The sequence below is a fragment of the Pelophylax lessonae genome, assembly GCF_965119305.1.
Source record: "Pelophylax lessonae genome assembly, chromosome: 9".
Classification (NCBI taxonomy): domain Eukaryota; kingdom Metazoa; phylum Chordata; class Amphibia; order Anura; family Ranidae; genus Pelophylax; species Pelophylax lessonae.
Window position 1 is genome coordinate 268,937,242 of NC_138776.1, and position 24,446 is coordinate 268,961,687.

General features: G+C 46.6%; 2 protein-coding genes across 2 annotated transcripts in view; one reads left to right on the plus strand and one right to left on the minus strand.

Moving 5' to 3' along the window:
• LOC309564027 (uncharacterized protein) overlaps positions 1 to 23,712 on the plus strand; it is a gene marked incomplete at both ends in the record, with an annotated part of 35,611 nt that extends 11,899 nt beyond the window's left edge. The window contains 3 exons of the mRNA XM_082268651.1: positions 1,369 to 1,590; positions 8,047 to 9,194; positions 22,656 to 23,712. Coding sequence (XP_082124777.1) covers positions 1,369 to 1,590; positions 8,047 to 9,194; positions 22,656 to 23,712 — 2,427 coding nt within the window. The remainder of the gene's footprint in view (positions 1 to 1,368; positions 1,591 to 8,046; positions 9,195 to 22,655) is intronic.
• Positions 1 to 24,446, minus strand: part of LOC309564458 (uncharacterized protein) — a 1,566,033-nt gene that overhangs the window by 977,266 nt on the left and 564,321 nt on the right. The gene's annotated exons all lie outside the window — the stretch shown is intronic.

The window sequence follows — 24,446 nt, forward strand, 5'->3', positions numbered from 1 at the left end:
TGGAATCCATACTACAGAAACACTGGAACATTTTATTACAGGACCCCCATCTTTTACCCAGTTTAGGTCACAAACCTAGAGTTACTTACCGTAGGGCTCCCACCCTAAAAAACAAAATTGCACCCAGTCGTCTCAAAACTAAAAAAGTCCATAATCCACTATGCCTCATTCCCTTAAAGGGCATGTATCGATGTAACAAGCCTTTATGTAAAACATGTGCCTTTGTGCGACATGGTAAAAAACAGTTCACCCATGAGAATAAGACTTACCGTTTGGAAGAATTCTACAACTGTTCTACTGATTACGTGATCTACTGCCTGACCTGTCCCTGTGGACTACTCTATGTTGGTCGCACCATCCGCCCACTACGGCAACGATTTGGTCGCCATCGCAGGTTTGTGGAGGAGGGTTGTGACCAACATAGCGTACCACGCCATTTCCTCGAGTTCCACAACAAGTCCACATCAGGATTGGAGGTTTGGGTAATAGAGTCTATCCCCAAACTTCCATCTGAGGCCGAACGATTTGCCAAATTATGCCAACGAGAGACATTTTGGATCTATACCCTGGATTCACTTTCACCCAAGGGTTTAAACGAAGAGCTAGATGTTAACACCATATTATGATTAGAGCCGATGTATGTCTTTTTACCTTGTTAAATAACCATTTTGTTTTTTTTTTTTTTTTTGTTTTTTTTTTTTTTTTTTTTTTTTTTCAATGCGATTTCATTTGTATGCGATTTTTTTTTTTTTTTTTTTCTTTTGTGTTTATTTTCTTATTGCCGCTTTAAGTATTGTGGTCCCACTGTCCAGCCCATTTACAATGGCCACTTTAAGTCCATCTGTATCCACCCAGCTTGAGTGCTGGCTTCCTATAAACTTGTTCAGCTCTTCTGTGTCATGCCACTGCACTTGAGAAAGGAGCGCGCACGCCCTGTGAGGCTACTGCGCACGCTCGGAAACGCGTTGTGCGTTTGGCTGCTGGATCTGTCACGCTGGGCTCCCCTATCTGTTGGCGCCGGATGTACTGAGGAGCAGGGCGCCCTTCTGAAGCCGACAGCCATTCTACCTAACGGTCTCTCGGCTCACCAGGTGTCTCCCTGAGGAACAGAACACCTTCCTGAAGCTGCTGACCATCCTACTATCTGGTCTCTTGGCTCTCCAGACATCTCCCTCCTTCAGCATCCCCTGCACCATCTCTTGGAGCTACTAACATCCAGCCGTGGACCCCTGTGTTCCTGCAGACCACCTAACAGATGAGCTATTTTATACTGTTTTAAATGTGAGCAGTTTTCCTGTACCTGCATTACCCTTTTAATTAAACTGATAACACTTAGAGGCGCTCTGCTTTTTGTTTTTATTTACACAGAGTCTGGCCGTCGGGGAAGCGTACATGGAAGTGATCAGGCGAACGAACGAGCCCTGGAAGCCCATGGCATCCAAGACCCTACGCAGCCAGACAAAGTTTACATTGTCGAATGCCTTTTCGGCGTCAAGGGTCACAATGGCCAAGTCTCGCGAGGGGAACAAACGTGCCTGCTCCAGTACCAGCAAAACCTTCCGGATATTCACCGAAGCCGACCGTCCCTTGGTAAAGCCGGACTGTGCAGGGTGGATCAGATGTGGCATAATGATAGCCAAACGAGAGGCAACGATTTTTGACAGTATTTTCACATCAAGATTAAGTAACGAGATAGGGCGGTAGGATCCTGGTTCTAGGGGGTCTTTACCCTTTTTTGCAAGTAATTTAATAATGGCTTGATTACCCGTTGGGAGATAAGGCCCACCTTCCCAAATGCTGGCGTAGACCGCCACCAAAGTGGGAACCAGGCTTGCCGTGATGGATTTGTAAAATTCCCCCGTAAGGCCGTCTGGACCAGGCGATTTACTTGCCGTGAGATGCTTAATAGTGTGCGTGACCTCTTCCGCCGAGATAGGTGAATTTAGCATGTCGAGCTGGGCAGGTGTGATGCGGGGGAGTCCCGTATCTAATAAAAACATCTCACCCGAGGCATCATCGACTTCCTCCGGGCCGTAGAGCTCAGAGTAGAAGTCTCTCATAATACGTTGTACGCCTTGGGGGGTGGAATCCACAACACCCGACGGATCTCGCAGGGATCCAATATGTGTGGGAGACGGTCGCCCCTTGCACATCCTCGCCAACAGTTTGCCAGCCTTGTTGCCGAACCTGTGCAAGGAGGCCGCAAAATGCGCCGTGTGAATACGTTCGACCTTATCGGCCCATTCATCAAAGTTCTTTTTGGCCAAGACCCATTGATCCCTGTTCGGTTGACTATCGGTTAGTACTAGATTACGATGTGCCTCGCTAAGACGATTACTCGCCGCCTTATAGCCGCTGTTCGCATGTCGTTTAAAGGCCGCCGCATAGGAGATGATACGACCTCTCAGAAAGGCCTTACCCGCTTCCCAAAACAAATGGGGGGAGGAGACGTGGGCCGCATTGGTGTCGACATATTCCTGCCATGCCCGCTCAAGGTAAACCCTAAAGTCCTCGTTGTTGGCCAGAAAAGATGGGAAGCGCCATATCAGGGGAACAGGAGGGGAACCAGTGAGGTCAATGGTTAGGGAGAGTGGGGAGTGGTCAGATATTGCTATGTCGTGGATCACTGCGTCTTGAGTGACTGGTAGTAGCGATTCTGTACAAAAGAGGTAGTCAATCCTCGTGAAAATTTTGTGGGGGTGGGAGTAGAAAGTAAATTCTCTATCTGTCGGGTGGAAATGTCGCCAGACATCTGTCAGAGCGAGGGAGTCAGTAAGAATGGCTAGAGGAGTGGGGGAACCGCCCGGGCTAGACCGCGCATCCGTAGGTGGTCGGGACCTGTCAAGGACTGTGTCCATGACAGCATTGAAGTCGCCCCCCATCAAATGAGGGATGGGGGGAAAAGCCAGGGTTCGGGTTGATAGCATGGAATAGAAGGACTGATCAAAAACATTGGGAGCATAGACGTTAGAAACAATAAGTTCTTTGCTGTTGATGCGGACGTGCGCCGAGACATAACGGCCTTCCGAGTCCCCATCCACTGCAATAACTTCTACCGAGAGCCTTTTATGAAACAGAATGAGGACACCTGCTTTGCGTCCAAGTGCTGCAGAACCTACCACTTTGCCTACCCAGAGCTTCTCCATCCGAGCCATATCAACAGAAGAAAGATGCGATTCCTGAATAAGAGCGATGTCAGCCCGGAGACGTTTGAGATGCCTCAGGACTTTCATTCTCTTAGCCGGGGACCGAAGACCTTTGACATTCCAGGATATTAGCGTCATAGTGCATCTAAAGGGGCTGGATACCTGCGACAGTCCGGTCTGCGCCTAACCATTATCATGAGGGTAACTAGATTCATACAAGTAAATAAAGATCGCCACCTGGGAAGAGAGGGCCGCCATGCGTGTGTGCAGACCAGAAGGAGTTTGACCCCTGGGGAAAGGGACTGGGGGGAAGGGGGAACTGGAAAACCGGGTAGGAAAACATAGGAGTAAAACAAGAACAAAACATAGTCGCATAGACTTCTCTTTTTTCCGCATGCGTATGCGATGGAGCACAGCTCCCCAAGTGCGTCTCCAGACCTAGCAGGGGACAAGTGTAGCCCTGTCAAAGATCTTGTCCGCAGAGACTTGGGTCGCGACCTCCAACCTAGTGCTGGGCAGCCATGGCATATAGCATCACGGACAAAAGGCACCGTAAGAAGACAACAAACAGTAAAAACAAATAACATTGGCTACCAAGCAGTTGAACACAGAAAAGGTCTCCAGGGCAAGAAAACTATCTTACGCCATCTGCCGTTGCCTGGACAGAGTCACCCAGGAGCAGTTCCCGGAGGATAGACGTATCCTAGGTCCCACAGAGGTAAAAGGAAAAGCCAAAAGGTCACACAGACGATTCAGCGGGGGTGACCTCCGCGGCCAGAGCCAACCACGTCAGAGTAGCGTCGCCGTTTCGGGGATTCCTTCCTAGGGCTGTGAGGGACGTCCGGTCTGGAGAAGGAAAGGGATGTGGCCGAGTTGCCATGACCCGGTTCGCCATGGTGCAGTGAGCGGACAAATTTCTCTGCCTCCGCTGGATCTTGGAACGACAGTTGGTTGCCGTTCGGTGCCCGAAGGCGCAGAGTCGCCGGATAGGCCAGGGTAAATTTGATGCGTTCCTGGTGTAGCTGGGAACATACGGTTTGGAAAGTCTTGCGTTTTTTTGCGACTTCGACTGAGTAGTCTGCAAAAATGAGGATTTTCATACCTTCGATCTGGAAATGTGGAGTTTGGCGGAATTTCTGAAGGATGGCAGACTTGTCTGCGTAGTTGAGGTATTTTGCGATGACTGGGCGAGGGGTCTTGCGCTCCTCCGAATAAAGTCCCATTCTGTGGGCCCGTTCAACCACACAGGTCCCTTGTATGCCCAGTGCCGCAGGAATTTTTCGGGCACAGATTTCTGGAATGGCCGAGGGTTGGACGGATTCCGGGATCCCGATAAATCTCAGGTTACTCCGCCGAGACCTGTTTTCCAAGTCCTCCAGCTTGTCCATAACCAGACGATTGAACTTATCCTGGGTTTGCTCTGTGCCCTGCATCTGGTATATTTCGTCCTCCACACTGGAGATCCGGGATTCGGCTTCAGTGAGGCGGCGGGAGTGAGACTCCAGCTCCTTCCTAATCACCGCCATGCCTGCAGCCACAGCCTGTTCAACCGATGCCTGTATGGTGGGGGTGAGCAGCTCCACCACCGCTCTCGCAATCCTCTCTGTAGAGGGGTCCGGGGCCGAGGAGGAGGCTGTGTTGGGTGGTCGGAGGTCACCCTCCGCCTGCTTGCTAGTGTCCATGGCCGCCGATTCCGCTGCCGAACCGGAGTAGGCCGCGACCGCGGCCTCGATTTGCGCCGGGCCCGGCGGAGGCTTCGCGGCCGGTTTTTCCAGGAACCGCTCCATTCCGGAACGAGGGGTAGAGAGCGGCCGGGTCCGGGGGGGGTCCCGAGACAGCAGAGGGTGCTGGGGGCAGGCTGGAAGCTTTGGGGCTGGTTTTACAAGCCGGTTTGCTGGGGCGCACCGCGGGAGCTGCTTAGGAGCCTGCTACTCCATGCGGCGCCGGAACCGGAAGTCCCAACTTTGGGGATGTTAAAGAAGAGTATAAAGAGGAGGATGAGGAGTATGGAGTGAAAGAGGAACTTTCAGACGGACACAAGAATATGATGGAGCCACCTGGTAATTGGAACCCACCAGAGAGATGTCCCCGTCCTCTGTATTCCCGGGATTCCACACAGGAAGGTCACACCATCCCTCACCATCATCAGGTAGATGAGGAACAATCACTGATAGTATCATTAGGATCTGTACATTATCTGCATTGTTACCATTGATGTCATTTTTATTATATATTCAGAGTGGAAACCTGAGAGATTCTAAAGTTGAAGTTAAAGAAGAGATAAAAGAGGAGGATGATGAGGATGGGGTGATGGAGGAAAGACACAAAGGTCTGTACCAGGACACCATGGCGGAGTCATCCATCTACAGAAACCCACCAGAGAGATGTCCCCGTCCTCTGTATTCCCGGGATTCCACACAGGAAGGTCACACCATCCCTCAATGTTACAAGGTTGGTGGGACAGAGCTTTTAAAACACAAACTCATGGAGATGATGTGTGGATTTCTTAATATTAAAGCTTATATGTTACAGATGATATTCTCTCTCCTTCTCTTGGTTTAGAGTGGAGATCCAATCGATATAGAATTTGAGGTTAAAGCAGAAGAAGAAGAGACGTATGTGAGGGATGATCAGCAGTCTATGGAGGAGGATGGAATAACGGGGACATTTATACAGGAGGACACTCCTACAGAGATCAGCACAGGTGGGTCATTAACACTAAATACATTCCTCCACCAATACTGCTCACTGATTGGTCCAGAGTAGGGCGGGGACTGGGTGATATCAGCCTGTAATCCCCTGGTCACTTTCCTGAGCTGTGTTCCCCGTCCTGTATTTCTCTCAGATAATCTTCCTTCTCTGTGCTGCAGACACAATTTATGTCTCTAGACTGGATTTATGGAGATTCTGGGGTTCAGCTGGCAGTAAAATGTTGATATTCACTATAGACGTTGCTTGACCTAGACACCTGGGGTATGTACCTTGGTTCTTCTGCCCCATGCCTGGGTCTAGCAAGATCTCTCAGGGTTACTTGCTCTGTTATTTGCTGGCTGTGCCGGGTGGAGGGATATGTCTGTATAGTCTCACACCCAAGTCACTGAGTGCAGTCTCAGGAGTCAGCGGAGGCCCTAGAGCAGGGGCGTCCAACTTAATTTCATTGTGGGCTGCGTCAGCATTATGGTTGCCCTCAAAGGGCCGGTTGTAGCTGTAAGACTAAATGCCCAGAGCACGTGTCACAAGGTACAGTGGACAGTGGCATGTGGCCTCAGGTGGTCGACTTGAGAGTCAGAGAAACACTGAACCTGGATGTCCAGTAGAGCTGATTGGAAGAGAGATACTGGAAAGGATCTGATTCTGCCTACAGTGAGTACAGATCTGTGTCAAGGGGCCTGTCCTGAGAGGGCCATCCCTTCTTCTAGAAGAGTCAGTGGATGGATGTCAGTCAAGGGGATGATAGAGAGTGTCCTGAATCAAAGATTATGACGGCATATGCAGCTTCCAGGAAAACGACGCCTGATAAGCATAAGTGCGGTCGACATGGTCAACTCAGCTCAGGATTATGACCCGGATTTTTGCATAAAGGGCGGTATCATATTTCATTTTCCACCATCCAAGACTTATATTTGTCAATTCCTAGGAAAATTCAGACCGTCTTGGATGCCAAAGGTGGTCCAACACCATATTGGGTAACAATTTTGTTCTTTTACATGATGTTTCCATAATTTTGTCCAACCCTTGAAGATGAGAACAAGGGAGGCGCCTCTCCAGGTGAATGAAATGAATGGGTGGGACTCTTCTCACGTCTTGCCAGCCGTAGAACACATATGAGAAAAGAAGTGGCTGCACACCGAAATGCTGAAAGTCCATTTATTGCATCATCCCAAATAAAGTGCATGACATACACCACAGGACAGGAGACAGCACAGAGGTTGACGCGTTTCACACAATTACCTTGTGTCGCACCCTCCTAGGTAGGTGCTAGGGAGAGAGTATAGTTTTTGGGTCTTTCTCCTTACCAGAGAGATTGCCAGGGAAAATCAAACGTGTTCTCTGCCTGCCAGAGAGCAGGATCCATTAGTTAGGTCTGCTCATGGTGCTCAGGTGCAGCTCAGCTTGTCTGAAATGTTTCACACTGGTCCAATAGGGAGGCATATTGGACAGTGGAAGGAAACTTGACAAGTAGGTGCACAGGCATTTGTTACTATAAACATAATATTTATTCTCCTTTTGTTACACCCATTTCCTACCAGCTGGACATTTTATATCTAATGATCTGATTGGAGGACAGACTTTTGCATGGTGATAATAATGTGATAACATCCTCCAACTTGTGAACCTCAAACAGAAAGTGATAATGGGGGAGGAGCCAGCAACCCAATGATGGTGGTCTTCAGGATCAGTCCAGTCTTCATCTTGGATGTTCTCCCCCATCCTCACTCTCTGACCTCTGGTGGGGCTCAGCCCCGCTGTTATTCATGACTAAATCATGGACTAAATAAGGAAGTGCAGGACTTCTTGTGTTGGGAAGATGGCAATGAGTGATAGAGGGGGAGGGGACACTCATCCTACCATGAACTGGTAGGAGATCAGAGGACCCATTTACTAGTTACCTTCAGGGGGGGAATTGTAAGATCCTCAGAGACAAAGCTGTCTGATGTGGGCGGAGTCCTGGTTTAGGGGAACCAATCTGCTAATGTCTAGTAATAATCTTTGTATTTCTATTTTAGTAGATGGACGGGAGATGAGGAAAACCTCAGAGGATTGTCTCACTTTGTCTCCAGACTGTAAAGTAGAAGATGAGGACATCACACAGTATAGTCCAGGAGAAAACCCGACTACCTCAAATGTCCATCCGGCACCACACAGTGTAGATGGACCATCGTATTCCTCTTACCCTGAGGAACCTCAGACTGTGACGGAAGGTTCTGTCCTTCCAACAGATAAGAGGTTTCCCTGTCCTGAATGCGGGAAGGGTTTCCGTTTTAAATGTATCCTTAATAGTCATAAAAGATCTCACACAGGTGAGAAGCCGTATTCCTGTCCTGTGTGCAGAAAATGCTTTTCACATAAGTCCAATCTTTCCATACATCAGAGATTGCACACAGGAGAGAAACTATATTCCTGCCCTGAGTGCGGGAAGTGTTTCAGATTTAAATATAATCTTCATATTCATAAAAGATCTCACACAGGCGAGAAGCCATATTCCTGTCCTGTGTGCAGGAAATGTTTTTCACATAAGTCCTATCTTTCCATACATCAGAGATTGCACACAGGGGAAAAACGATATTCCTGTCCTGAGTGTGGGAAGTGTTTCCGTTTTAATTGCAATCTTAGTTTGCATAGAAAATCTCACACAGGAGAAAAACCATATCCCTGTCATGAGTGCGGGAAGGTTTTCCACACTAAATCCAGCCTTGATCTTCATAAAAGGTCTCACACAGGTGAGAAGCCGTATTCGTGTCCTGAGTGTGGGAAAAGTTTCAGTTTCAAACCCACTCTTGATGCACATAAAAGAACTCACACAGGTGAGAAGCCGTATTATTGTCCTGAGTGCGGGAAAGGTTTTTCACAGAAGTCCAATCTTACCTTGCATCAGAGAGTGCACACAGGGGAGAAGCCGTATTCCTGTGCCGAGTGTGGGAAATGTTTTTCACGGAAGGGCTCTCTTTCAAATCACATGAGGTATCATACGGGGGTGAAACCATATTCCTGTCCTGAGTGTGGGAAACGTTTTACAGAAAATTCACAGCTTCATATTCACCTGAGATGGCACTCCGGGGAAAAGCCGTATTCCTGCTCTGAGTGCGGGAAACGTTTTTTAGAGAAGTGCAATCTTAACAAACATCAGAGATTGCACACGGGGGAGAAGCCGTATTCCTGTCCTAAATGCGATAGATGTTTTCGAACTAAGTCCAGTCTTAACACACATCAGAAATTGCACACGGAGGTAGATCCACTTTCCTCTTCTGATTGGAGGAAGTGTAACCCACAGAAGTCCTCTGTTTACAGTCATCTGAAGTTGGACACGGAGGAGAATGAACTTTCCTGGTCTGACTGAGGAAATTGTTCCTCACTGAAGTCCGATCTTTCCAGACATCAGAGGTCTCACACGGGGGAGAAGCCGTATTCCTGTCCTGAGTGAGGGAATTGTTCCTCACTAAAGTCCTGTCTTCCTGTACATCAGGGGTCCCACACAACCCTGGAGGTGTATTAGTGCCTTGAGTGCGGGAAATGTCTTCTATATGAATGTTGGTGGACATGTGGGGAAGAAGCACACCCTGATATACACCTCAGATATACTCCATGGCTGATCTTCATCATGTAAGAAAAACTTCATAAGGAGATCAGAGATCACCAAAGACATGGATGAAGTGTTGTCCCGTGTTGGCCATTGATAGCAGGAGAAAAATAAAAATGGAGTCATTACCTCTCATTGGCTGAGTGCATTTTGTTGTGGAAGATTTCACAAACACTTACAGGTCTGTTTCTAAAAAAAAAATGTGTTTTCAAAGACCCCTGAATGTCAGAAGACGTTTATATAAAGATGGGAAGTAGAGTACATTTTATAGTGGAAGCTTTCACAAACACTTACAGGTCTATTTGTTAAAAATTTGTTCAACGAATGTAAGCAGTGAATTCCTATGATCATCAGCGCCCTCCAATGGCAATAATGTGGTATTTTAGAATTTCTGCTGCATTATGGCCACTAGATGGAGCTGACAATCATAGGAAATCACTGTGTGAATTAAAATACCAGGCTGCAGCTAGGGGGAGCTCTAATGTTTAGCATGTGACCACAGCGTAATGATTCCATTTAGCTCTCATTGAAGGGCATTGCTTGGAAGGAGGCCTACATCTGTCCTTGGGCCTTGTGAGTACAGACATTGGAAAGATATTGGGGGCCTTGTGCTCTGGCTATCCCTCTGGTGCCTAGTTATAGTCAGCTGTGGGTCTATTAAAGGGGACAACGGCTGATGTCCTGAAGAGCTCTAGCCAGACACTTTCCTTCCTAATGGGACATTGCTGTACTGGCTCTACTATTGCTTAAGCTAAAAGGAAGATTAGGTCCTTAGTTGTACATATTTCTTATTCTTGGAGTATCCCACCACTTCCCTCATCCCTATCCAAGTTCTCCAAAAATAAAAACAACATCCCCTAGACTGGTCGTTGTAGAAGGAGTGAGTGAGCCTGTGTGCCTGGCTGCGGGGCTGAGGTTGGGAAGACCTAGGCAAGTGATTCCTGTGGCACTTACAGGTGTAGCACTATGGGGGTGAGTACAAAAATGCAGTTTTCTTTTTGGTACCTCACAGGACACAGAGCAGGCTTTAAATTATGACTACCTGGGATGTCTCAAAGCAAAAAACATAAGGGGAGGGAGACACAGAAGCCACCATCAGGCCTAAGAAGACTACTCCACAACACACTAAGACCAAAAGCAGTATCCTCAGCAGCCCTTCCGTCCACCTGATAAAACCTTGTAAGGGGATGTACCGAAGACCAAGTTATAGCCTTGCAGACCTGAGCCACTGAAGGCCTGATGACAGATAGGCCAGAATGCCCCAAATCTACTAGTAGAGTGAGCCTTACCCTTCAAGCCATGGGCTGGCAAAATAAGCTGACGGATCCACTGTACAATGGTCGACTTTGAAGCTGCCTGACCCTTAGAGTCGGTTCACACTACGGCGACACGACTCTGTACTACTTTGAGGGCGACTTGTGCATTGCCATGCACCACGACTTGGGAGCGACTTGCATAGACTTCACATAATGGGAGTCTATGCAAGTTGCTCCGAGGTCGCCCCGAAGTAGTACAGGACCCTTTTTCTAAGTCGGAGCGACTTGTGTCGCTCCTATTAGAACGGATCCTGTAGCGGTCAATGGACCGCAAGGGAGCGCGACTTGTCAGGCTGACAAGTCACCTGACAAGTTGCGCTAGTGTGGATCGACTCTTAGGCAAGATAAATAACAGAAACGGACTGCTGCAGTCATCTTCAAATAAACCTTGACAGCTCTGAACCACATCTAATGTGTGTAGAGCTATCTCTACCGGTCACTAAAGACTGGATAAAAACGGAAGGTAGGACAATGTCCTGATTCAAATGAAAACCTGAAACCGCCTTCAGCAAGAAAGACGGATGAGGAAGCAGTACCAACTTGCCAACTAAAATGCAGGAAAGCGTTACCAATTCTGGTGCTCTTCTTGCCAAAGTAAGTGCCACCAAAAAAAACAAAGATCTTCTGAGTCAACAGGACTAACGGAATCTCATGTATTGGTCCAAAAGTTGCTTTCTACAAGACAGATGAGACCAAACCCAAGTCCCATGGGCAGGTGGGGGGATTTAACAGGTGGAACCATATGGGTTACCCCCCGAACAAAAGCATATATCAAAGAATTAGAAGCAATTGGTTTCTGGAGGGGAAAAAAGGATATTTGTTCTTTAATGGTACTTAAGGCCAAATTAATTTCCATCCTGATTGGAGGGAAGCCAAAATACATCCAATCATATATTTCTGGGGGTGAAACGTCTTGGTTTTGCTCCATGACACATAAGACCTTTCTGGAGGGAGGTTTTCTGGCCTTCAGTAAGGTAGATATGATTGCACCAGAGACTGATCCTTCAGCTCCTGGGTTTCAATAGCCAGGCTGTTAAACCTATCCCCTGTAAAGTAAGATGCAATATTGGCCCCTGAGACAGGAGGCCTGGCCAGGCCAGAAGCGCCCAAGATCTGTCCACTGCCAAGTTTACAATGTCGGGTTAAAATGTCCTTGTCCCATGGCCAAGTTGGTGCAACTAGGATCCTCCCGGATCCTACGTAACAGTCACAGAAGCAGCTGACCTAGTGGATAGGCATAAATTAGGGAGAAGTGTTCCCACAGTGTTACTATCTCTATCACCTGCGGCTCCCTTGTCCTGGTGAGAAACCTAACCAGCTTTGTAGTGAACCTGGATGCTAGAAGATCCACAACTGCCCCTTAAGAAAGTCTGCCTGGCAATTACCCACACCGGGGATATGTACTGCCATTAGGGCCGGAACATGATGGTTTGCCCAAGTAAGAATATGATCCACTTCCACCTGGGCAACCTGACTCCTGATGTTGCCCTGATGGTTGATATATACCCCCGCCTTGGCATTGTCTGACTAGAAGCCCCCGCAGCTGACTCGCCCAGTAAACCAGCACAAGATGTACTGCCTAAAGCTCCAGAATGTTGATAGGCAAAACCCTTTCCTGAGGAGACCATGTCCCCAGCCCTGAAAGGGACAACAGAACGGATCCCCATGCTTTCAGACTGGCATCGGGAGTCACTACTTTAAAACCAGCTAGAAGAAATGCCTTCCTCTTCCCCAGATTCTGAGGAACCATCCACCAGATTAATGCCCAAAGCATAATTCTTTGTAATAGCCTAGTATGGAACCAGGGTCACTGATAAGGCAGTACAGTCGCCCTCCTATACCCGGCCCCATCAGTTTAAAAGACGGGCCCTGGCACCTGACGAGCAGAAGAACTGTCTGTACTGCCTGATAACTAAAATTGATCCTCCTGAAGTTTCCCCTGCTGCCCTGACAATTTCTACTCCCCCGTTTTCCACCGCCTTTCCACTGCTACAGGAGGAGCAATAGAGTGATTGGTTCCATTATCTGTGAATCCCCCCTCCCCGCCACACCAATCATCTACTATCTGAGCCCTGCAGCACCAATCATCCTGTGTGTCTCTGCCCTCCTCCCTACCATGCTGACAGCTCTGCCCTCCTCCCACCGTGCTGATATCTCTACCCTCCTCCCACCGTGCTGACAGTTCTGCCCTCCTCCCACTGTGCTGTCTGCTCTCTGCTGAAAACAGGTTACAGGAGTGCAAAACGAAGGAGGAGCTGTTTGAAAAATTTAAGAGGGCCTTAGCCAATCCCCAGTAAACGGCTGGTAGGGGGCAGAGTTTACCTCATAAATAGCCATTAGCCATGTCAGGAGGGGCAGTCGGGTGGTAGATAGAGATATAGTGCTGTGTGGTACCCCCTAGTTGGGGGGGACCTTGGGCCAGGGCATGGGTGGTGGAAGGATCCTGCCACAAAACACAGAGGAAGCCCTAGCTGGAGGCACGGGAGCAAATGAGAGGACCGTGTGAGTAGAGCAGCACTACAAGGGGGAGAGACTATCACATGTAGCCAGTTCCCCCTAAACAAAGCATTGTGCCAAGTCTTCATCCCTTCCATGGGAGATCTCCTGCATAGTCAGCCGGCTGTTTACATCAGGTGTTCCCATCAGAGTGCCCCTTTATATCAGCGTCTACATCAGAGTGCCCCTTTACATCAGAGTCCCCATCAGAGCACCCCTTTACATCAGAGTCCCCATCAGAGCATCCCTTTACATCAGTATCCCCATCAGAGTACCCCTTTACATCAGAGTCCCCATCAGAGTGCCGCTTTACATCAGTGTCCCCATCAGAGTGTCCCTTTACATCAGTGTCCCCATCAGAGTGCCCCTTTTCATCAGTGTCCCCATCAGAGTGCCGCTTTACATCAGTGTCCCCATCAGAGTGCCCCTTTACATCAGTGTCCCCATCAGAGCGCCCCTTTACATCAAAGTGGGAGTGGAGATGACCCCATCTATAAGGATATACAGTACATACACACACAGCACAAGGCTGTGTTCACACTACGAGATGTTTCTCGAGGCTGCAGTTTTTCTGAGCTCCACAAGGTGGTGATCTCATTTCTACCCAGACAGGAAGTCTCTATGGAAGACAGGAAGTGATGTCAGATACAGACAGGAAGCTCCTTGCTATACGAGGTAGAGGAGACATCGCCGGAAGTGGCAGCAGAGGAGGTAATAAGATCTTATTTTCTATTTACACCCAGTAACCCCCCCCCCCCCCGTCATGTCCGTTGTCTTCCTCCATAGTCACTGTGACCTCTTTTATCTCCAGCAGATGATGATACACACATATATAGTGTGGAAACCTAGATTAACCCCTTTAGGGTCAGAACATTTCCCAATTTACGAGGCCGGAACATTCTCTTAATTTTGGAGATGTGTCACCTTTCCCACCAATCACCTTCCCACATTAGCAGTCTGGCCTACTAACGGATTATATGATAATATGTGGAGGGGGATTTATAATAATGCACATGTTTGTATTTTATGTATTTTATTAGCTTTATGTAGAAGAGGGGTAATAAATATTCCTGACTTCTGTGAAGATTCAAGGGATGTGTCTGGATGGTGACTGTATCATTGTGTGTGTCAGGTTCCTATAAGGTGTCAGGATGTCACTGTCTATTTCTCCATGAAGGAGTGGGAGTATTTAGAAGGACACAAGGATCTCTACAAGGACGTCATGATGGAGAATCAGCCGACCCTCACATCACCGGGTAAGAGGAGACTTTATTGTAAAGGAGAGAGCAGTACGGAGGCTCCACCTAGATCCCCCATCATCTGATAAACACATAGAAACAATGTATTCAGTCAGTGTGTGTGTTTCCTACAGATGGATCCAGTAATGGGAACCAACCAGAGAGATGTCCCCGTCCTCTGTATTCCCGGGATTCCACACAGGAAGGTCACACCATCCCTCACCATCATCAGGTAGATGAGGAACAATCACTGATAGTATCATTAGGATCTGTACATTATCTGCATTGTTACCATTGATGTCATTTTTATTATATATTCAGAGTGGAAACCTGAGAGATTCTAAAGTTGAGGTTAAAGAAGAGATAAAAGAGGAGGATTGGGTGATGGAGGAAATACAGAACGATCTGTACCAGGACACCATGGTGGAGTCATCCAGCTACAGAAACCCACCAGAGAGATGTCCCCGTCCTCTGTATTCCCGGGATTCCACACAGGAAGATCACACCATCCCTCAATGTTACAAGGTTAGTGGGACAAAGCTTTTAAAACACAGACTTATGGAAACGATGTGTAGATTTCTTAATATTAAAGCTTATATCTTAAGCCTCGTACACACGCAACCATTGTTGGCCGACCGATCGGCCATCTTTTGTCCAGTGTTGTTGTGTTGGTTGAAATGTGCTCTAGACTGCACACTTATTTTCTCGGCCAACAAAAACCAACTTCAGAAGTGATGTCATGTGCTGGTTAACTTTCCGTGTGGTTTTTCTTCTCTGAGCATGCCCAGTCTTGCTCATCTGATTTTTGTCTCCCGAAATCTGTACTGACTGACGGAAAATCGGCCGTTCTGTTGACGGCCAACAAAAATTTTATAGCATGCACACCAGAGTTTGTTCGGCCGAAAAGTCGCAGTCGGTTGTCGCAAGCGTCATACTAACAAGCCGAAAATCGGCCGATCGGACGTTGGCCAAAAATTCACGGGCAACAATCGTTGCGTGTGTACGAGGCTTTACAGATGATATTCTCTCTCATTTTCTTGGTTTAGAGTGGAGATCCAATCGATATAGAGTTTGAGGTTAAAGCAGAAGAAGAGAAGTATGTGAGGGACGACCAGCAGTCTATAGAGGAGGATGGAATAACGGGGACATTTATAGAGGAGGACACTCCTACAGAGATCAGCACAGGTGGGTCATTAACACTAAATATGTTCCTCCACCCATACTGCTCACTGATTGGTTCAGAGTAAGGAGGGGACTGGGTGATATCAGCCTGTAATCCCCTGGTCACTTTCCTGAGCTGTGTTCCCCGTCCTGTATTCCTGTATTTCTCTTGGATAATCTTCCTTCTCTGTGCTGCAGACACAATTTATGTCTCTAGACTGGATTTATGGAGATTCTGGGGTTCAGCTGGCAGCAAAATGTTGATTTTTACCATAGAGGTTGCTTGACCTAGACACCTGGGATATGTACCTTGGGTCTTCTGCCCCATGCCCGGGTCTACCAAGATCTCTGACACAACAATTCTCCCGGGGTTACTTGCTCTGTGTTTTGCTGGCTGTGCCGGGTGGAGGGATATGTCTGTATAGTCTCACACCCAAGTCACTGAGTGCAGTCTCAGGAGATGGGAGGCAGTGGAGGCTCTAGAGCAGGGGTGTCTAACTCATATTTCATTGTGGGCTGCATCGGCATTGTGGTTGCCCTCAAAGGGCATATCTTTATCTGAAAGACTAAATGTCCACTGTGACGGTGGTGGGTATCAGACCCCTGGCCTTCTCATCCACCTCGTGACCAAAGACCAAGCAATCTCACACCCTGCCGTCACTTGCGTAACAATGCCACTCTCAGCTGCACCCAGCACACAGATTGTCCAGCTTGCGGGACCACAATCTAGATGCCAGCAGACTGAGAGCGATTGTCACCGGGCTAATTAAACAATTAACCCTTTCTCTGCCACCACCGCTACGTTTATAATGAGCCCAGAGGACGCTCGTAATTTTAGAAAATATCAATTATGACTTTAGGATAATCATCCGTAACACGCTCTGTCACATGCAGACAGGAATGTCCGGAGGATTTATCCTAACAGTAGCGCTCTCAGGAGACAGGTTCTTTGGGTCAGTTTGCGTTCAAGAGCTTAGAGACAAGTTAACACTTTTCAAAATAAGGTTTAATTATAAGAAAGGTTAAAATTGGTGCGAATAAAAATATTTACAGAAAAATGGGTTACAATGAAATAGAGACACAGTACAGCAATTTAGAAATAGGAGAATAAAAGAATAAAAATACTTGCATTAAAACGGTCCTGGTATTACCTTAGTTTCAGAAGCTGAACATGTGATATTTGGTTCCCCTTGGGCGATGTTATGGCTTCGATGTTAGGATGAGAACTGAGCTCTCTCTCAGTTCCTGTGTTTTTCTCTGACCCTCCAGGGGGTGTCACCAGAAGTACTCAGCCAATGGCTCTGAGTCTATAAACTGCTAAGTGACCTCCCGCTTTGACAGATTCATAAAAGCACTCATATCTGGAGAAATGAAACGGTTACATGCTTGAAACCGATATTTGATGGTCCGTTTTTGAACTGGCTTTCTACAGACACTAAACATGGGTTATCTCGGATTAACCCCTGACCTGTACGGCATTGGATCGCTAGCTTGTCTTTCCTAGGCATGAAGGTGTCCATGGTGGGTCTTAATTCGATTGGTATTTTATGGGGCACCCAAATATATACTTTTTGTTAATATGTTATGTTCGGGTAAAAAGATATGATTTGAGCATGGATTGTGAGATGTAACTTAACAATTTGGGCTTTGGGAATTTACAAGGCAGCTTCACTGGACATCTGCTCTGACCCCCTGCTGTCCTCGGAGACCCAACTCCTGCTAGAAGGGCTGATAAGGCTTTACAACCTGCCAACCAGGATGTGTTTGAAGATAAGGCACTCTTAAGTGAGAGGGGAGGAAATACCTCTGCGGAGTACACATCTTCTGTTACAGCACTGAACAAGATGGATGCCGAGGACAAGATGGTGTTGATACCACGATACCATTACATCCACCACCCATGAAATCAGGTGTCAAAAGCCCCCTCACTATCAGAAGTGTCCTGCACCCTCCTTTACATCACAGTTCACCCCCTTACCTTTTGAAGCTGCCGGGAAGAAGCTGGGGGCAGAGATTTGAAGTAGAAAGTGCAGGGTTTAGAGGAGGGCTTGAGTCTGCTGAATGCTGAGACCAGGTGAGGCGCAGGCGAGGGGATGCTGCGGCTGCACAGAGAGGCGCAGAATCTGTAGGAGTTCTGTTTTCCTCTCTTCTGCTGATTGCTGAGACAGGGAAGAGGGCTGGGACAAACCTCTCTGCGGCTGCAAGGAGAAGTGCAGGATCTGGCGGGGGAATTCTGTCCTCCTCTCTGCTGTTAACTGCTGAGACAAGGTGGGGGCAGAGACGAGGTGGGGTTGCCACATCCGCATGAGAGGTGCGAGGGCCACATTAAATGGCCTGGAGGGCTGGATTTGACTTTGTGTTTGACACATGTGCCCTAGAGAAAAAAAATTGGTGGGTGTTGCAATTTTTTTATGTCTCACGTTATTTTCGCATGGTTTTTTTAACCACTTTCCCACCAGTCCTATTTTTGACACTTGGTGTTTACAAGCTAAAATCATTTTTTTTGCTAGAAAACTACTTCGAACCCCCAAACATTATATATATATATATATTTTAGCAGAGACCCTAGAGTATAAAATGGAGATTATTGCAATATTTTTTATCACACCGTATTTGCGTAGCGGTCTTCCAAACGCAAATCTTTTGGAAAAAATTCACTTTTTTTAATTAAAAAATAAGAAACCAGTAAAGTTAGCCCAATTTTTTTCCATAATGTGAAAGATAATGTTATGCTGATTAAATAGATACCCAACATGTCATGCTTCAAAATTGCGCATGCTCACGGAATGGTACTTAAAAATCCCCATAGGTGACACTTTAAAAATTTCTACAGGTTGCCATCTTAGAGTTACAGAGGGACTCAAATTATTTATTTTGCTCTAACGATCGCGGCGATACCTCATATGTGTGGTTTGAACACCGTTTACATATGTGGGCAGGGTTTCCGTATGCGTTCGCTTCTGCGCGCGAGCTCACGGGGACAGGGCGCTTTAATTTTTTTTTTTTTACTATTTATTTTATTTATTATTTTTATTTTTACACCGTTTAAAAAATAAATAAATGTGTTCATTTTTTTTCTATTACAAGGAATGTAAACATTCCTTGTAATAGAAATAGGCACGACAGGACCTCTTTTTTGTGAGATCTGGGGTCAAAAAGTCCTCAGATCTCATAAGTACACTAAAAGATGAAGAAAAAATAAATAAAATGGAAAAAAAAAAAGGGACCTTTAAACCGGTTGCTAGGCAACGAAGTTTGCCTGCGCTCCGGTCCTCCAAGACCATAGAGTCCAGTGAGGGCAAGCCTGCCCTCACTCAACATCCTGTCTGTGAGGATCCGGGACCGGATCCTTTTTGCCGCTGCCGGCGGGTCTGGTAAGTGGGGAAAGGACCGGGACGTGGCGGGAGGGGGGGGGGCACCTATTCCGCCATACCGGAAGGGTGATCCCGTGGCGAATCCGCCACGGGGACCACCCTTATCGGAAAGCCAACCGCCTGCAGTTTAAAAAAATATCTGCTATCAGCTATCTGCTGCCATAACACCGGTATTTAGGTTTAAAGGGAGGACATAAATAGGCGTTTGGCGGTTGGTAAGTGGTTAAATACCCTTTGTTGTGGAAGAAATACACAATACATAACCTACTTTTTTTGTAAAATATAAAAGATGATGTAACGCCAAGGGGTTGGGCATTGATATAGAAAAATGACATGATTTGCAGTTGACGACGCATTTCACGTTGACAGTTGGAAGTGATGTAAGATTCTGTTGCTTCCGCTGTGTGATGAGACACCTCACTTTCCTCATTCGCTGAATGCGCTGCTAGTACTATGGAGTCATTTCAGAGCTTACTGTGCTTCAGAGAGCTCAAATTTTTGGTGCCTCTGTGACCGAAGTTGCCAATTTATTTGCCGTGTCGCACGGTACAGTATCAAAGATTAGGACGGCATATCCATTTTACAGGCAAACAACGCCTTATAAGCATAAGCGCGGTCAACTGACCAAAAGAGACAGAAGGACATTGCTCAGGATTATGACCCGGATTTTTGCATAAAGGGTGGTATCATATTCCATTATCCACCATCCAAGACTTATATTTGTCAATTCCTAGGAGAATTCAGGCCATATTGGATGCCAAAGGTGGTCCAACACCATATTGGGTAACAATTTTGTTCTTTTACATGATGTTTCCATAATTTTGTCCAACCCTTGAAGATGAGAACAAGTGAGACGACGCTCCAGGTGAATGAAATGAGTGGGTGGGACTCTTCTCACGGCTTGCCAGCCGTAGAACACATATGAGAGAAGAAGTGGCTGCACACCGAAGTGCTGAAAGTCCATTTATTGCATCATCCCAAATAAAGTGCATGACATACACCACAGGGCAGTAGCCGGTACAGAGGTTGACGCGTTTCACACAATGACCTTGTGTAGCACCCTCCTAGGTAGGTGTTATGGAGAGAGTATAGTTTTATGGGTCTTTCTCCTTACCAGAGAGATTGCCAGGAAAATCTAACGTGTTCTCTGCCTACCAGAGAGCAGGATCCATTAGTGAGGTCTGCTCATGGTTCCCCCGAGTCAGCTCAGCTTGTCTGAAATGTTTCACACTGGTCCAATAGGGAGGCATATTGGACAGTGGAGGGAAACCTGACAAGTAGGTGCACAGGCATTTGTTACAGCCCTGGTGATTGACAGAGGAAAATAACCCGGTGAGACCAAGTGAGAATTGTTCTTATCTACTGTATATAGTTCAGTTGGAGTATCCCACTATCCCCTTCTCCCATCATCCACGTTCCACAATAAATATAAAACCAAATCCCCTGTATAAACCAAATAGTGTAGCGCTAATAAACAAAGCAAAAAAAATGTGTTTTGAGTACCACATATATCAAAGATAAACGTGCTATTAAAAAATATATTATTAAAATATATATATATGTGATAAAGTCCAAAAACATGAGTCCCAGAATGGATAATAAGTAGAGAGCTGTTATCCAAAGATGGAATCCCGATAGATGGTGAGGCAGGAGGGAAGACACCCGTGAGAGGTGATGAAAGATGGCTGCTTACCAGAGTATATGGGCCCCCAAATATTGGATAGGCCACAAGAAGCTTTGTGAGAAATCAGCATTCAATCGTGCCTCCACATACACAGGGATAAGGGCTTAGATCCATAGACCAGTAATCAACCTTGACTCCAAATGCAAAAGTTGAAGCGGTGGACTCCTATGCGGCTCCAACAGTGTGTGATATCGTACACATAGGAAGGAAGATTAAGGGAGACCATAGCGTAATCCAGTTTAGTGGAATAAAACATTTATTAAAATTGCACTTACATGTAGGTAGACGAATACAGGCGAAAACATTAAAACCGCGGCGTCCCGCAGATGTTAGCAAGCCGGCGTTCCGAGGGGCGTGGTCGACGTGGTGTCCGGTACCGCCCTACCGGTTTCGTCATATGTGACGTCGTCCGGGGCGTCCCCTGGACTGTTGAGTAACCAACAAAGGGAGTAGGGATGGATGAGTGAACTGGCCCTAAGTGATTGTCTGCAGGTAATCAGGTGGAGACCCAAGAAGTCATCACACAGCAAGCCCTACAGGGACGGTGCTACACTTCTGCTTACTGATAACCGTAAGTAACTCATAAGTAAGCACAATGTAATTGTGTGAAACGCGTAAACCACTGTACCAGCTACTGTCCTTTGGTGTATGTCATGCACTTTATTTGGGATGATGCAAAAACTGGACTTTCGGCATGCAGCCGCTTCTTTTCTAGTTCAACCCCTATAGATACCAAACATGGCACACTTTAACCAATTGCTGACCGCCCCATGTATATATATATATATAGCAAGCAGCGACTCCTACAGGCGAAATCACATACTTGTACATGATCGCGTCTTCCGGGGTTTGTGGGTACACGCGTGCTGCCAGCTGTATGTGCCACTAAATACTCTATGTTGTACATTACATACTCCTGACCCCTGCATTATATACGCTATGTTGTACATTAAAAAGGCCTGTCCTCGGCACAACTATCTATAAACATAATATGGATTCTCTTTTGTTACACCCATTTCCTACCAGCTGGACATTTTATATCTGATGATTTGATTGGAGGACAGACTTTTACATGGTGATAATAATGTGATAACATCCTCCAACTTTGGAACCTTAAACAGAAAGTGATAATGAGGGAGGAGTCAGTAACCCAATGATGGTGGTCTTCAGGATCAGTCCAGTCTTTATCGTGGTTGTTCTCCCCCCCCCATCCTCACTCTCTGACCTCTGGTGGGGCTCAGCCTGCTGTTATTCATGACTAAATCATGGACTAAATATGGAAGTGCAGGACTTCTTGTGTTGGGAAGATGGCAATGAGTGATAGAGGGGGAGGGGACACTCATCCTACAATGAACTGGTAGGAGATCAGAGGACCCATTTACTAGTTACCTTGAGGGTGGAATTGTAAGATCCTCAGAGACAAAGCTGTCTGATGTGGGCGGAGTCCGGGCGTTAGGGGAACCAATCTGCTGATGTCTAGTAATAATCTTTGTATTTCTATTTTAGTAGATGGACGGGAGATGAGGAAAACCTCAGAGGATTGTCTCACTATGTCTCCAGACTGTAAAGTAGAAGATGAGGACATCACACAGTATAGTCCAGGAGAAAACCCGGCTACCTCAAATGTCCATCCGGCACCACACAGTGTAGATGGACCATCGTATTCCTCTTATCCTGAGGAACCTCAGACTGTGAGGGACGGTGCCGGACCATCGTATTCCTCTTATCCTGAGGAACCTCAGACTGTGAGGGACAGTGCCGGACCATCGTATTCCTCTTATCCTGAGGAACCTCAGACTGTGAGGGATGGTGCTGGACCATCGTATTCCTCCTATCCTGAGGAACCTCAGACTGTGAGGGAAGGTTCTGTCCTTCCAACAGATAAGAGGTTTCCCTGTTCTGAATGCGGGAAGAGTTTCCGTTTTAAATATATCCTTAATAGTCATAAAAGATCTCACACAGGTGAGAAGCCGTATTCCTGTCCTGTGTGCAGGAAATGCTTTTCACATAATTCCAATCTTTCCATACATCAGAGATTGCACACAGGAGAGAAACTATATTCCTGCCCTGAGTGCGGGAAGTTTTTCCGATTTAAATATAATCTTCATATTCATAAAAGATCTCACACAGGCGAGAAGCCGTATTCCTGTCCTGTGTGCGGGAAATGTTTTTCACATAAGTCCAATCTTTCCATACATCAGAGATTGCACACAGGGGAGAAACGATATTCCTGTCCTGAGTGTGGGAAGTGTTTCCGTTTTAATTGCAGTCTTAGTTTGCATAGAAAATCTCATACAGGAGAGAAACCGTATCCCTGTCCTGAGTGCGGGAAGTGTTTCCACACTAAATCCAGCCTTGATCTTCATAAAAGGTCTCACACAGGTGAGAAGCCGTATTCGTGTCCTGAGTGTGGGAAATGTTTCAGTTTGAAACCAACTCTTGATGCACATAAAAGAACTCACACAGGTGAGAAGCCGTATTCTTGTCCTGAGTGCGGGAAAGGTTTTTCACAGAAGTCCAATCTTACCTTGCATCAGAGAGTGCACACTGGGGAGAAGCCGTTTTCCTGTGCTGAGTGTGGGAAATGTTTTTCACGAAAGGGCTCTCTTTCAAATCACATGAGGTATCACACTGGGGTGAAACCATATTCCTGTCCTGAGTGTGGGAAACGTTTTACAGAGAATTCACAGCTTCATATTCACCTGAGATGGCACTCTGGGGAAAAGCCGTATTCCTGCTCTGAGTGCGGGAAACGTTTTTTAGAGAAGTGCAATCTTAACAAACATCAGAGATCGCACACGGGGGAGAAGCCGTATTCCTGTCCTAAATGCGATAAATGTTTTCGAACTAAGTCTAGTCTTAACACACATCAGAAATTGCACACTGAGGTAGATCCACTTTCCTCTTCTGATTGGAGGAAGTGTAATCCACAGAAGTCCTCTGTTTACAGTCATCTGAAGTTGGGCACGGAGGAGAATGACCTCTCCTGGTCTGACTGAGGGAATTGTTCCTCACTGAAGTCCGATCTTTCCAGACATCAGAGGTCTCACACGGGGGAGAAGCCATATTACTTGCCTTGAGTGCGGGAAATGTTTTCTATATGAATGTTGGTGGACATGTGGGGAAGAAGCACACCCTGATATACACCTCAGATATACTCCATGGCTGATCTTCATCATGTAAGAAACACTTCATAAGGAGATCAGAGATCACCAAAGACATGGATGAAGTGATGTCCCGTGTTGGCCATTGATAGCAGGAGAAAAATAAAAATGGATTCATTACCTCTCATTGGCTGAGTGCATTTTGTGGTCTAAGATTTCACAAACACAGATCTGTTTCTAAAAAAAAAATGTGTTTTCAAAGACCCCCTGAATGTCAGGAGACGTTTATATAAAGATGGGAAGTAGAGTACATTTTATACTGGAAGCTTTCACAAACACTTACAGGTCTATTTGTTAAAAATTTGTTCAACGAATGTGAGCAGTGAATTCCTATGATCATCAGCGCCCTCCAATGGCAATAATGTGGTGTTTTAAAATATCTGCTGCATTATGGCCACTAGATGGAGCTGACAATCATAGGAAATCACTGTGTGAATTAAAATACCAGGCTGCAGCTAGGGGGAGCTCATGTTTAGCATGTGACCACAGCGTAATGATTCCATTTAGCTCTCATTGAAGGGCATTGCTTGGAAGGAGGCCTACATCTGTCCTTGGGCCTTGTGAGTACA